The sequence below is a fragment of the Oreochromis niloticus genome, linkage group LG23 (genome assembly GCF_001858045.2).
Source record: "Oreochromis niloticus isolate F11D_XX linkage group LG23, O_niloticus_UMD_NMBU, whole genome shotgun sequence".
Classification (NCBI taxonomy): domain Eukaryota; kingdom Metazoa; phylum Chordata; class Actinopteri; order Cichliformes; family Cichlidae; genus Oreochromis; species Oreochromis niloticus.
In genome coordinates, this window is record NC_031986.2 from 17,721,937 (window position 1) to 17,736,900 (window position 14,964).

Consider the following 14,964-nt stretch of genomic DNA (forward strand, 5'->3'; position numbering starts at 1 on the left):
TCCTTTGACTACGATGACCTGGATGACTGAGAACCTTCACAGACAATATACTGAAGGTATATCCAAACAACAGTTGTCTTTTCATTGAGCAGTATGTTAAAAATGAAGGCGTTATAAGCAAATTATATGCACCTGCAAAGTACTATAAGTACAAACCAGTCGATCCCGTCAGATCAGTAGGTGAGCTTACCTTACGTGTTCTCTGAGGTGTTACTATCTCGTTAGGAATTCAATGAGTTATCATTATGAGGGTAGTGTGGATAAACCGGCTATTGTTCTTACTTGGGATCATTCTCAGCCGAATGTAAGTGCACCACAGTCGGTACAACTACTCGATCTCACCAGTTTAGCACCTAGATTCAATTTATGTCTAAGTGTGTCTAATGTTTTATTTTGCTGACTAGGAGGTCAGTGTGTTATCACTATGAGGGGAGCGTGGAAAACGCAGTCGTTCTATTTACTGGGGACCATAGTGGGGATCCTCTTTTTGGGCATGTTTCTGAAGAACGGATACCAACATGGTGAAGATACCGATAAAGATTTGGGCACATCGCAGATGTTATGGAGTTTTTCCAGCTTGGAGACAAGCATCAGCAATCTAAGTGAGTTCAGTCACATATAAATATTACTTATGATTTCATGGCACCCATAGTATTTGCACCACAAATAAAGAGAGATCCAGTAATAAAAGAAGTTAAAATAGTAAAAATAAGTTGAGAGGCAGGAAAGGGTATTGCCTGCACATGTATTGAAGACGTAATATTTAAAAATGTTTATTAAAAAGTAAGAAAAAATATAAAAGACTGTCATGGAATGACAATATGTGTAGTTATGAAAAAAAGATGAATAGCTTTTAACTGAACTTTTGCACATTATTAATGACAGATGAGGTCAAATTATAATGTGGATGATTTTACTTTTACTATAAATGTGTTTTATGCTGTAATTTTAACTTTTGTGCAGTGTGTCTGTCTTGTTTAGTAGGAATATTAACTTTGCCATTTCCTTGATCATTTTTTGCTCATGTTCTACTGAAGACGATGCACTTAGACGTTTTGAGCAAAAGCAGGATGACATGCAGAAGATGTTAGAAGAAGACAGGCACAGACATAGAAAATCAGCAGAGGTCCAACAGCAACCAGAGAAGCAGAAGGAAGGTGATGCAAATATCCAACCCCAAAACAAGGCAACCCAAATGAAAAAGTCTGAAAAACTGTTCCCTCAGTCAGCCTTGTTCAAGAAATGGGGGGAAGATCTCTCTGAGGATGACCAAAGAGAGGCTCAGAGCCTGTATGAGAAGTATGGGTACAATGTTTTTCTGAGCGATCGCCTCCCTCTGGATCGACCTCTTCCAGATACCAGGGATCCTCGGTACAACTTTTAGTTTTATATGATTTTAATCTTTCTTTCTCGGTCATGTACATTCAAAGACAAAAACCAAAATAATGAAGTTCACCCAGTTCATTTCTTGCTAAAATATTTCATATTTGTGATCAAATACAGTAGTATTTCATATCATTCTTTTCTAATAAATAGGTGTTTGAAAAAGAGTTACCCCAAGGACCTGCCAAGTCTCAGTGTGGTGCTCATCTACCTGGATGAAGCCCTGTCTGTTCTCCAAAGAGCCCTGCGCAGCATCATCGACCAAACTCCTAAAAACCTGCTGAAGGAGATAATAATGGTGGATGACAATAGTTCTAATGGTAATTTGGTTATTTTAAAAAACAACTCTAATTATAGACCATGCAAATTACTGCCAATGAGTGCAGACTGTAACTGTTGTCATATGTAAATGCCTCTCAGAATCCTTTCCTGTATATGTCTACCAGTTCAAGCAAATCATTGAAAGCTATGTGAAGATTATCTGTTAGATGTACAAAACACTTCTAATCATCCACAAGCTATGTACAAATAGCTAATTAAGCTATTGAAAATGCTCTGAATTATATTACAGTTGATCACTCTGATCAGTTAAAACTTTAAAACAGTGGTTTTGTAAATGCACTTCTCCTGCAGAGGCTGTGACATGTCACACACGTTTGTGGTCAAACTAGTTTTCTTGCTTGGTTGATTTAAATTGATCCATTCAGCCAGTTTCTTCTGCTTATCAAGTTCAGGGTCACAGGATGGCTGAAGCCTCTCCCTCATGTCATACAGCAAGAGATAGTGTACACTCTGAATGGGTCTCCAGTCTGTTCCTGGCAGAGGTTTAGATCAATTACTATAGTATCACCGACCCAGCCGAAAACTCAGGGAACAGCAAAACAAATTCTACAAAGTATAATTTTCTCTTTACAATTCAGAAAATCTGAAGGGTGACCTTGACATGTATGTGAAGTCGCTTGAGCAGGAGAACCCTAATCTCCGTATTGTGAGAGTGAGGCACAGTGAGCAGAGAGGTCTCGCTTCAGCAAGAGCATCCGGGTGGAGGGCTGCTACTGCTGACGTGGTGGCCATCCTGGACGCACACATTGAAGTCCATGAGATGTGGTAGGAACATGGCAAAAGTGCATGTTTTCATTCACTTGTTTAGGTGTTATATTTTCTGTTATCAGGACATTTTTAAGTCAGATAGCTAGGTGTGTGCTCACATTTAAGTCTTTAAGTGTCTAACTTCTAGTTCTTACATGTAAAGTTTTTCCCCTTGTTCATACAGGGCTGAACCACTGCTGACACAGATTAAAGCTGACAGAACTGTGGTGGTTTCCCCAGTGTTTGATAAAGTCAACTTTGATGATCTCAAGGTTAATAAATATCATCCCAGTGCACACGCCTTCGACTGGGCTCTGTGGTGCATGTATGAGAGTTTTACACCTGAGTATTACAAACTTAATGATGGTTCACTGCCTGGCAAGTAAGTTCAGTTCAAATCAGTGTTTAACCAATATAACAGCCATATTAACTCTATTGTTATCATACATCAATTAATTTTTTTAATTATAATAAAAATATATAAAGTACTTGTAAAATAGAGATCTTTTCTTTGACTTTAGGAGTCCATCTGTCATGGGGATCCTGGTTGCTGATAGAAAGTTTCTGGGGGAAATTGGAGTCCTTGATGAAGGAATGAAAGTGTATGGTGGAGAAAATGTTGAGCTGGGAATTCGTGTGAGTAAAGACCACAACGAGTCATAAAATCATCTTTCATAGTAATGATTTTAAAGAATAGTTGTGGAGCTAGACCTGCTGGATTTTGTTATAGTCGACGGATCATTTAAAATGCCTTTTTTACCCTTCTCTCCAAAGGTTGATTCTGTTCATCTGGACGTAGCGTTTTGTGGGAGAAACATTTCGTCACTCATCCAAGTGACTTCTTCAGTCTCAGCTGACTGCAGGTTTCCCCAATCTTACAAATAGTACATTTGCATAATGACTGAAACCAGCCCACTGAAGGAACAATAGGCTGGGAGGTCGGTTCCTTCATCCTGATTATGCAAATTCTCATGACCATTGATCAAAACCCACTGATTAAAGTCCACTGATCAATGGGCATGAGTACCATTCACAGAGAATTGGGGAATGGCTACGATCACAGCATTGTAAGATGGTGACAGATGTACCCTTAGGCCCCCTCCTCGATTCAGAGATGGTCTTTCCCTTTTCACGTAAATGGCCTCCTTGACTCTGCGCTCGAACCAGCGTTACTCCCTGTCCAGGATGTGTACATCCTCATTATGAAAGCGTTTCCACTGGCCTGTAGGTATAAATAGACTGCAGAGTCCTGGCCTGACGAGGTAGCTCTTCTTTGTTGTGCCATCCTCTTCGCCAGAGGTTGTTTGGTTTCCCCGATGTATAAATCCTGGCAATCCTCCTGGCACTTAACAGCGTACACTATGTTACTCTGTTTGTGTCGGGGGACCCAAATTCAGGAGACCCTGAATTCATCATCTATCTGTCTGGTAGAAGTTGAAATAATCCCGTCCGATTTTCAAATGCCCGGGATATGGTTCATACTGTACTAGACTTGTCCCACAAAACGCTATGTCCAGATGAACAGAATCAACCTTTGCAGATTGACTTACCTGGATGATTCAGAATGCATCAAAACATTTTTACCCATGCACAGTCATTAGTGATCAATTATCTAAATTTTGCAATACACATTTTTTCATGTAGGTATGGACATGTGGAGGCAGTATTGAAGTTGTTCCATGTTCCAAGATCGCCCACATCGAGAGGGCCCACAAGCCCTACATGCCTGACCTGGCTCCTGCCATGAAGAGAAATGCCCTCAGAGTTGCAGAGATCTGGATGGATGAATACAAGCACAATGTTAACTTGGCTTGGAACTTGCCATTTGAGGTGTTTTCAGGCACTGACACAAACAGCAAATTATGTTTTCTATAAAGGATATTTTATTCTCCTGTTCACAGCATCATGAGGTGATATCAGGCGTTGAGCGCTCTTTGTGTTTTTAACATCAACACTTAAGGAAAATTTTTCTTCAAATTCTTCCTCAGTCAAAATCAATGAATTGATTCACATGTTTTTCTGTGTTCCTGCAGAATCATGGAATTGACATAGGCGACATTTCAGAGAGGAAGAAACTCAGAGAAAGGCTGAACTGTAAACCTTTCAAATGGTACCTGGATAATGTGTATCCTAAGCTGGATCCCTTGAATAACCTACTCGCATATGGAGGAGTAAGTTTACTTTTCTGTGTTGCTTAGTATGTTGGGCCCAGTCAAGTCCTGCGGGATGTGTGGGAATCAGTGTATTAGATGATTTGCGTGTTTCCATTTGTAATATTCATAGTGTTCTCCTAATGACAGATGAAGAACCTTGACGCTGACATGTGCATAGACCAAGGTCCAGTACCAGGTCACACACCTATTGCCTACAATTGCCACTACTATCAACCTCAAGTAAGTGAAGTGCCTTATAATCATAATCATGTTGGTGATCATGATTATGAGGCAGTGCAGTTGTAAAGTTGAAATAAGAACAAAAAACACCGAAAACTGATTTAACCTTTTAAAGCCTAATGTCACATTTGATACATATTTATGAGTTTTTCAAACTTCTTTCAGCATGAATCCCATCCCCCCCCTCCTCCAACTACCTTAACAAATTGCACAGCACAATATATTTTTACGCAATAAATTTAAAATGAAATTTAATTATGAATTTATTTATGTGAGGTTTACTTTGAAAAATAAACAGTGAAGTGTAGACAGGTGCCAAAACCCTGATTCCTTCCAAACTCCCAAAAACTGCGAGGTGAAATCCAAACACAATATTTGCAGCTGTGCTCAGCTCCCACCGAAAGTCCCCTTTCCAGGTTCCTGGCAAAGCAAGACATGAAAATTAGTTAAACATTTCTCTCAGACGAAGGACAAAGATAGGTTCACCTCAGAGCCGGGACTGTACTAACTGTGTCACTCAACAATCCAGCACTAGTGATGTGTCGGTCCCGAACGAAACGGCTTTTAGAGCCGGCTCTTTGAAGTGAACGACGCGAGTGGGTTTTTTTCTTTCTTTCTCTCACCCTCTCTCTTGCACTTTTTTCCCGCTTCACTCCGCACGCGAGCCTTGTGCTTTGCGCTGGGAAGAGGGGGGAGGGGCTGTAGTTACACTTGCAGTAGCACAGGAACAGAGCGGGAGGGAAAGAGAGAGAAAGAGAGCCAGGGACAACAATGTCACATTAGAAAGGTATAGTAATCATCCACAACTATTTTCAGTAGCGGATGATAAAGGATTCAGAGTTTATTCATGCAGGCCCATATGACAGAGAATGTGCATCTTCTTTTTGTTTTCATATTTTAATTTATATTGTATTGTGTTGTGGTTTGCAGTGTTTTGTGTTGTTTCACTTTAAATTTGTTTAAAAGGAAAAAGCTGAAAATTGAAATAGTTAAAAGTTGAAATATAAATAGTTGTTTTTGTATTATATGATTTATTTATTACATTTTATGTAATAAATAAATCTGGCTACACAAGCCAGGAAGTACCAACGACCGGATTTGGTGTGTGGTAGTAACAGGTAAATGAACATTTTTTAAATTATTTGAATATATATGAGCGCTTGTGTATAAATACACAAACAATACACATATGCTTTCAATTGTGTAATTTAAAGGATCTAGGTAGCTCTGTTTTGGAAGTTCAGTTAACGCTAGAAATGTGTTTTGGAGTTTGTACATGCTTTGGAGTTTGTACGTGCTTTGTCTCTAGGGACCACCGTATATATTTATATATAAACATATATAAATAAAACCACTGGGTTTTTTTACATTAGTAATTCCATTTGTGCATAATTTTATATTGTTGTTAATAATAAATTAATTAAAGCAACAAAACAACCTGAAGAGCCGGTTGGGAGCTGAAAGAGCCGGCTCTTTTTAGTGAGCCGAGCCGAAAGAGCCGCTTCTCTAAAAAGAGCCGGAAATCCCATCACTATCCAGCATCAACTGAAGTCCAGCCACTCCATTAACCCTTGTATGGTGTTCGGGTCTGTGAGACCCATGCCATTTAGAGGCCGTTGCCCCTTTAGGCAGTATATACCATCAAAACCTGCAAAATATGGGATAAGGATATGTACACTTGATTAGAACTGATTTTATTTTTTTTATAACATTTTATTGACAAAAAACGAGAAGCACATTAATTCATAAATGTGATCGAACAAAGGTAAAAGGAAAAAATTAACCATGTTTGATGTTCACATGGCTCGTAATTGGGATAAAGTAAACATCTGCTGAGTAATTTAACATAAAATTGTTTGATAGTGTTAATTGGAAAGCCAAAACTCTAGCGGGTCCACCAGACCCATGAACACTGGCTGAGTAAAAAAAATACGAACACCACACAAGGGTTAAGTAGCGAGCTGCTGACAGGGATCATCAGTAGCAACAGGTGAATCCTGATTGACAACAGGTGTGGCTGGCTTTAGCGCTGGAACATCTCAGGCCTGGCATTGCCCACAAATCAACACACACACACACACAGAGGGAAGCAGTGGACCAGGAGGGAAGTTGACAAAAACACAACAAAAAGGCACGTTAACCATCGAGGACTGACAGACCATGAGAACTATAGAGTGCAAGATATTTATTTATTACAAAATTCACTGGGATCGTGCACCATGAATTCAATATCCAACATAAAATTGTTTGCGTGTACACTAAATTCCTATTTTCAATACACTGTGTCCCTGGACGCAATGACATTCATCATAACTGAGGTTATAAGTACTAAATGTTTTCCCTCAGGCAGACAAAAGGGCAGAATATGCTTTTTTTCATATAAATCAAGCATATTGGGAAATGGGAGAAAAGCCGAGCTGTTTACATCATCTTAAACAGAAAGACAGTATGAACCATATCCCGGGCATTCGACAATCAGACGGGATTATTTCAACTTCTACCAGACAGATAAATGATGAATTCAGGGCCCTTTACAATAATCTTTGCTCTAAACAAGGTAGTTAAGACGAACGTGAATTTGAATCGTTCTTTACCGATATAAATCTGCCAAAGCTTTCTATAATTTAATTGGGGGGACACCGGTTGACTGGCTAGAGTGGCATGAGGCAGGTATCCTCTATGTATCAGATTTGTTTGACTGTGGGACCAAATGTTTTTTAAGCTTTGATCAAGTTGTGGAGCAGCTTAATCAATTCTGGAGATGTTCAAATACACAGCTCACTATCAAAGTGGCTGGGAACCCCCTTGAGTTGTCCTATGGGCAGCCCTGTAGAAGTACTGCTCTCGAGATCATCCTTGGGTAATGGTATCACTTCTGAGATTTATTATTTATTGCAGGATCGGTTAGTTGATCCTCTTCTTAAACTTAAGGGCTATTGGGCCCAGGACCTGGCATTGGACATATCTTCAGTTGAATGGGACGCTTGTCTCCATAACATTAATACTATGTATAAAGAAATAGGCAGTAGATCTATCTAACTTAAGATAACCCATAGGTGGCATCGAACACCGCAACAATTGTATAAATGGAACTTGGCCCCTACAGACAATTGCTGGAGATGTGACGGTCAAAATCTTTCGGTTTTACATGCCTTATGGAGCTGTTCTGCACTTCAGGACTGGTGGGAAAAGATAATGGAGGTCATTTTCAGTTTTTTGAAAAGAATATTTGGTATCTCATCAAAATTGTCCATACTTGGTATAACTACAGAACTCTCTAATGGAGACTTTTCCTGCTATACAAAAAAATTGATTATCCTGGCTCTTACTACGGCACAACGGGTCTTGTTAATGAGGAATGGCTAATGACGATGGTTAAGTTCGCATCTTATGAAAAAGTGACTTATGGTTTATTAGACAAATTGTACCAATATAATTGTATTTGGTCCCCCTTCACCTGTGTTGGGAAGTAATGGAATACATGTACCGCCGTTACGTATTTAAAATACAAAACATGAGTAACTGTATTCTGTTACAGTTACCGTTTAAAAATGTGGTATTAGAATACATTTACTTTGTTGAAATAAATGGATTACACGGCGGTATTTTCCTGTTTCATATTGTCGCGGGTCAGGACTGTTTGGGTTTTGTTTGACAGCTATGTTCTGTTGTTCCAGGCGGCAGCGTTATGGTTGCCATGGTTACAGGGTGACGCACACTTTCTCTGCGACTGTGTGTTTCCTGGGTGAGAGAGCGCCTTTAGCTGTGTCCCAAAACGTCAGTTGCATCCTCCGGAGGCCGCATTTGAAGGCCGATTACGTCACAGCCCGGCGACGAAGGCTGTCCCAATTCGTCGACTCCTTCAAATGCGGCCGACAAATGCGTCCTTCATTTTCCCGAATTTGAAGGATGGGTCGGGTGTGTCCTTCGTGGCCCACCATATCCCAGAATTCATAGCGCGGCCCAGCCAAATTTCAGCTGCCAACAATGGCGGCCGCTACTAAGTTTTAAAATTAGTCTTATTAATCTTTCTGGGTCACAAAATAAACTTTTAACATATTTTCAGGCGAGAAAGTAGCTGTGCAAATTACAAATATCTGCTTGGTTTATCAAGACATCGTATATTTGCAAAAGTGTGCCAACATTTTCGGAGACGTCTGTTACCCACCCGCTCGATAGCAAGCCGGGGGGGTTCAATGGTCACTCCAGCCGGCGAGAGCAGCGGACTCCCGGCTTCATCGTTTTCAGACCCCCGCTCTTTCGCTACTCAGGTTAAACATGATATATAAGTCACTCGGATAACTTAAAAATGTAATTGTTTGCCTTTTCGGTGTTTTATTTGTTCCGGAGTAAATCGGTTTGGCTGAGATCAAAATTATTAGATTAAATAAAACTTTATTAATCCATCGGGTGGGTTCCTCCGGGATTTTCACACAGCTGAATAAACGTTAAACAGAAAACTGATTAAACAGAAGTGTGAGACGGTCGAGAATTTACGCCAGTGTCCTGTTATATTTTAGATAGCAAGGAGCAGACGGCCGAGTTTATTAAACTCCACCGACACAGCGGTGACGCAAATCTGAAGGCTAGACCGTCCCATTTCACAGCCTCGCACTTCCGGCCTTCTCGGTCTTTGAAGGACCCGGCCCATGTAGACCGCGAAGGCTGGGTCCTCCGAAGGATGCAGCCAACGTTTTGGCACTAGAGCTGGGCGATATAAGATTTTTTCATATCACGATGTTTTTTTTTTTCATTTCAGGCGATAACGATATATATCACGATATAAGCCAAATAACTATATTTGTAAGATTTAAATGTGCCATTGCTCACAAGTAAAATGTGAAATAATTAGCAGCTTGTTTTAATTAAAATATTTATTTCCCATAATAAGTTCAACAGGGCAGATGTACTTAAGGAACATGAGACTTCAGTTTCAGATAAATAAAGGCAAATATTGCAAACTACACAAAAGGCAGCCGCTAAAGCGTTTAAGTGTCAAAATAGAACAAACAAAACAGACCACTAAATTGTCAATTCCACTTAGAAACAAAATATTAATTCTAAAAATAAATCTTAGTTCGTTTTACAGAAGAACAGACAAAATTGACTAACTTTTGTCAATATCAAATAAACTGAGAACTAAAAGGAAATTCTTAATCTCTCCTTGTTGTATAGCCTAGCTTTTCAAACAGTTTTAACAGTTACTTTAGTCTGACAAAAGCCGAATGACGAATTAGTGCTTTCAGTCAGAGATTGAGCATGCACCGCTTTATTGTATTTCCAGACTTGCTTTCGGCACAATTTACAGTGCGCGCTACTCTGTTTTTTGTCAGACTTGAAATAGCCGAAATACCTTCACACTACGGAACTTCTGTGGCCCTTCCGTTCGACAAGCTCTCCGGTATTGGAACCATCATCTGTTTTTTCTTCGGTAACCTTCGCTCACGCTCTCGGTTGATTTTTCTGTAGTCGGCAAACTCATTTCCTTCATTACCCGGGCTGCACGGCTGCAAAAACAAATACACATGTGCGCCTTGGCGCTTGTGCTGTACGTAACAAGTCACGTGACGTGACGCTGCGGCTGTGATTGGTTCGGCTCTGCGCTACTTAATTTGGATTGGCTGTTCTTTTTTCTTTTTTTTAAGAGGACAAGAGAGATGAGGCCTATCGCAATAGTTTAATTTTTCTATCGAGAAAAAGTTATTTCGCAATACATATCGTTATCGTTTTATTGCCCAGCTCTATTTGGGACGCAGCTTTTTTGTTGTTGTTGTGCTAAGCTAATAGGCAGAATGCTACAGGCATAGCCCTAAAGAATGTAGCCTCATGGGCAGTGTAGTCCGTGCTGCAGGGAGAATGGACTGCCATACCCGTTATGCGTCTGTGAGCGCGAGGAGAGAGAAAAATGAGAGTGGAAAATTACGAGTTATCATCGAGCAGAAACGGGAGCTGGAAGCATGTAAATATAATAATAACCACTGCAGCCAAAAAGAGTGCCTGACGAGCCCAGTTGTAACTAAGCTATTAAGACTCGACTGTACACCGTGTTCGTGTTTTCCTCCGAAAAAATAAGTTCAGTTGGAGCAGCCTTTCAACGCCTCTCTCTGTCTCAAACTTGACCCAGACAACAAAGTACAGCTATTTTTCGGCTACGAGCCCGACACGGAACCGACGTATTAGCCAGAGGTTGCTTTACTATGGTTTGGAGCCGCGGACCTTCAGTAATAGTAATAAATCACACAGCAATAGTACATTCATGTAGTTGTAAAAAGCATGATAATATATTAAGTAATCCAAAGTATTCAGAATACCTTACCCTCATTGAGTAACGTAACGGAATACGTTACAGAATACATTTTGGGGCATGTATTCTGTAATCTGTAGTGGAATACATTTTAAAAGTAACCTTCCCAACACTTCCCTTCACTAGCTGGCTTTCTGTAACTTGAGGGGGAGAGGGGTAATTAGAGAGTGGTTGGTGTGGGGTTTGGTATGTGAAGAAAGAATATGATAAGTGAGTTTTTTGTTTGTTTATTTGTTTGTTTGTTTTCTGTTTTGTTATTGAAGTTCAAAACAAAAATAAAAATGGTTGTAGATAAAAATAAGTGCTGAATGTTCTCCCTCAGACACCTCAGGATGTTAGACTAGAACTTAATATTGAAGTTCTTTTAAATTAAATCACCTTTTTAATTTACACACTGGTGGAGAAAGCAGGTACCATTGCAAGACAACAGAACAGAAATAACCAAATTCAAATTAGGTGTAGTCATTGCAAATTTTAATGGCTGAAGCTAATTATTGTACCCTGTGCTTTACAAAGCTGTTGTCATTTGATAGCCTTTTTAACACCTAATCTCATTTTGATCTCTGTGTCTCTCTATTTCTTTCTTTCTAAGTTCACATATTATCGTGGAACGGGTGAGCTCTACATTGGCGGCATCAAGTCACATAAGTACAATGACAACCGATGCTTAGCTGACATTGGCACAAAAGAAACTGAGCCTGGCCTGTACAACTGTAAAGAGGCTATACAGAAAGGAATGGGGATATACTGGGACTTCACTCAGGTACTACAAAGTTATTTGCTGCATCTCAGAACAGGTTGAATGAGCACTGTTAGTCTTAAAACTGTACAAATTGGCAGAATTTTTTAACACTTTGTTTTCTTTCCCAGGGCAAAGAACTGAAAAACAGACAGACAAAACGATGCCTGGAAATTATAAACCAGAAACTTATAATACAGGAATGTACAGGTCAAAGATGGCAAAGTAAACAGATAATCAAATCCTTTTAAAGTGTATTTTACCTCTTCTCATAGAGCAGTGTATAAGTTGCACCTGGGTGCTCTATTGAGAATATCACTTTTACTTTTGCTTCCAATATTTTTAATGTGTGTGTTTATTAAAGTTTTTTAAAGGCAAGATATTTGAATAAGCAGACACTAAATATAAAACATTTTTGTATCACAACACACTTTGAGTCTTTCTCAACATTTGAGTTACAAGAGTTACAAGTGACACAGGTGTAAAACTCTAGCAAGGTGTTGCCAAGTATACTTGCCTTTACTAGAAGTGGCATGAATTACACTGCATTTGCCTACAACACTATATCTTATGCAGCTATGCACACTATACAGCAAATCCATTTTCCTCAGTGACATCTTCACATATTCTGTTCAAGTACAGGTAAAACTTAGAAATTTGGGTTTTAAAGTGTTGTTTTATTCTTTAAGTTTCAGCTACATTAGAGACCATAAAATAATGTTTTTTAGTTTTTAGTTTAATTACACATTTAATGTGTCTCTTACAAGTTTGAAGTACATGGGTTTCCAGTAGTTTAACAGGCAATATTTATGGTTTATATTCATCCTTTTGGGGCTAGTGGGTGGCTAAAAGGTTTTGACATCTATTTTTATAGATCTTATGTCTGATATTATCAATGAAAAATAAATTAAGTAAAGCCGAATGATCATCATTTCATTGGAAAAATGTTTCATATCATCATGACTAACATTAGGTTGCATGCCTGAAAGGGAACAGAGGTCTGACTGTTTTGTGTTCTGTGGAATGTAGTGCATAATAAAATTGCAATACAAACATTTTCCCTATATATGAAATCTCGATGACTGTTCTCCTGGACTTGGAGTTTTTATTGCTACTGTTTAAACAGGTTTTTCTTGTGTGGTCGTCTGAAGTTTTACAAAGTTCAGCTTTCATAATGAACTAATCTTTAAAAAAATGGATCTTTACCTTTGTGATGTCTGGTGGTTGGTATGTTGTAATACAGCTGAGTAAGATTAGTGTGTAACAACTCTGTTTATTGGATTACTTGAATTGTTTAAAGTGTCCGGGTCGTACTCTGGTTTGTACTTTCTCTCTCGCAGAACTTTTTTTTCCCATCAAGTAAAAATAGGCCTATATTTGGGCCTTTGTTTCAGTTAAGTTGGCTCAATTCTTATTTCATATAGAATGTATGTCTGTTATTAGTTGAGGGATTAGTGATCTGAGGATTAAAACTGATATGTTAACATTTTTTTCAAATACTGGAATACTTGGAAATAAAAAGAACTTATGAAAAAGGCTAATGTTTGTTTTTTAAGCTCAGTAAAGGTGCACCCCAGAATAGACTGTGATGCAATTACATAAAGAATTCTTCATTTATTTATTTATTTATTTTAATTAAAGGATTGTACTAGAAGCAGGATTCATTAGTCATTAAACTATTGGCTCATGAATTTACAGGATTTTTGCCAGCATTTCTTTTATTTTTGTATTCATAACAACGAAGTTGTATTTTATAGTTTGTGGAAGGGGTGCTTGTGTTACATGTGATTATGTACCCATGATTTTATATTTTATATTGTAGGTGTAGAAGATTAGAGAGCTGGGGTTTGTTTATTTGATCTAGAGTGCTGAGGTGGGGAAGACCGGAGGCAGGACACTTTAAGGGGTGGTACAATTGGCGGGACACCATACCACAAGATTGTGTTGGCTTTTGGTTGTGAGCCAGACCTCGCTAGGCGTAGCGGAAGTAGGCTAGTTAGCTGGGTCTACGGATGCATCTGTATTTTATTGTAAAGCACAAATAAAGACATCTGATTTTGGAAGTAAAAGTCTCCGCCTCATCAAAAAGAATCTGTGAAGCCGGTGTACTTCGATCGTGGCTCAAGAGTTGGGTGTTCGCCTTGTAATCGGAAGGTTGCCGGTTCGAGCCCCGGCTTGGACAGTCTTGGTTGTTGTGTCCTTGGGCAAGACGCTTCACCCGTTGCCTACTGGTGGTGGTCAGAGGGCCCGGTGGCGCCAGTGTCCGGCAGCCTCGCTTGCCTCTGTCAGGGTGGCTGTGGCTACAATGTAGCTTGCCATCACCAATGGGTGGATAACTGGTTGTGTAAAGCGCTTTGGGGTCCTTAGGGGCTAGTAAAAGTGCTATATAAATACAGGCCATTTACCATTTTTACTTCAACAAGTTCTATCTCTATGTTCTCCCATGGTCCAGTTTAAAGTGTCAAACACCCTTTGTACATGCTGTGAACGCTAGTTACATTCAGTGGCACCATCCATCCATCCATCCATCCATCTTCATCCGCTTTATCCGAGGCCGGGTCGCGGGGGCAGCAGCCTAAGCAGAGAAGCCCAGACCTCCCTCTCCCCAGCCACCTCCTCCAGCTTATCCGGGGGAACACCAAGGCGTTCCCAGGCCAGCCGAGAGATATAATCTCTCCAGCGTGTCCTGGGTCTGCCCCGGGGCCCCGGGGCCTCCTCCCAGTGGGACATGCCCGGAACACCTCACCCAGGAGGCGCAGTGGCACAATTCATTCAATTTTCTTTTAAGTTATATATTAGCAAGTAAAGATGAAACACATCACAATACTGTTTGATATTTCTAAAGCACTGAAGTTAATTTAGAACAATGCATTTTCTCCTTTATTTACACAGTGCTGAATATAACTGCATGTTTCTTTTTCCTTATGTTTCAGTATAATTGATTGCTCTGCTTACTTTCAAGCAGATCCTATTCTGTTAAATTAATTATACTGTTTAAACAGACTCAACATTTCCTGTTCAATTTCAAATCAAAAGCACTCTACTATTTTACTGAA

The 14,964-nt window shown here is 39.6% G+C and overlaps 1 protein-coding gene across 1 annotated transcript; it reads left to right on the plus strand.

Annotated features, from left to right (window-relative positions):
* The first annotated feature begins 206 nt into the window (after positions 1–206).
* On the plus strand, positions 207–13,449 carry LOC100689846 (probable polypeptide N-acetylgalactosaminyltransferase 8). The gene is made up of 12 exons (XM_005452340.3): positions 207–304; positions 405–602; positions 1,038–1,371; positions 1,537–1,703; positions 2,304–2,490; positions 2,657–2,854; positions 2,994–3,108; positions 4,117–4,302; positions 4,506–4,643; positions 4,773–4,865; positions 11,762–11,932; positions 12,040–13,449. The coding sequence occupies exons 2-12, from the start codon at positions 425–427 to the stop codon at positions 12,157–12,159; spliced, it is 1,887 nt and encodes a 628-aa protein (XP_005452397.1). The 5' UTR covers positions 207–304; positions 405–424; the 3' UTR covers positions 12,160–13,449.
* Positions 13,450–14,964: the final 1,515 nt, after the last annotated feature.

Excerpts from the sequence above, each read along its gene's own strand:
- LOC100689846 (XM_005452340.3), top strand. The coding sequence starts at position 425 with ATGAGGGGAGCGTGGAAAACGCAGTCGTTCTATTTACTGGGGACCATA. Across the intron at positions 1,372-1,536 it reads CCAGATACCAGGGATCCTCG|GTGTTTGAAAAAGAGTTACC; the intron begins GTACAACTTTTA and ends TCTAATAAATAG. Across the intron at positions 2,491-2,656 it reads ATTGAAGTCCATGAGATGTG|GGCTGAACCACTGCTGACAC; the intron begins GTAGGAACATGG and ends TTGTTCATACAG.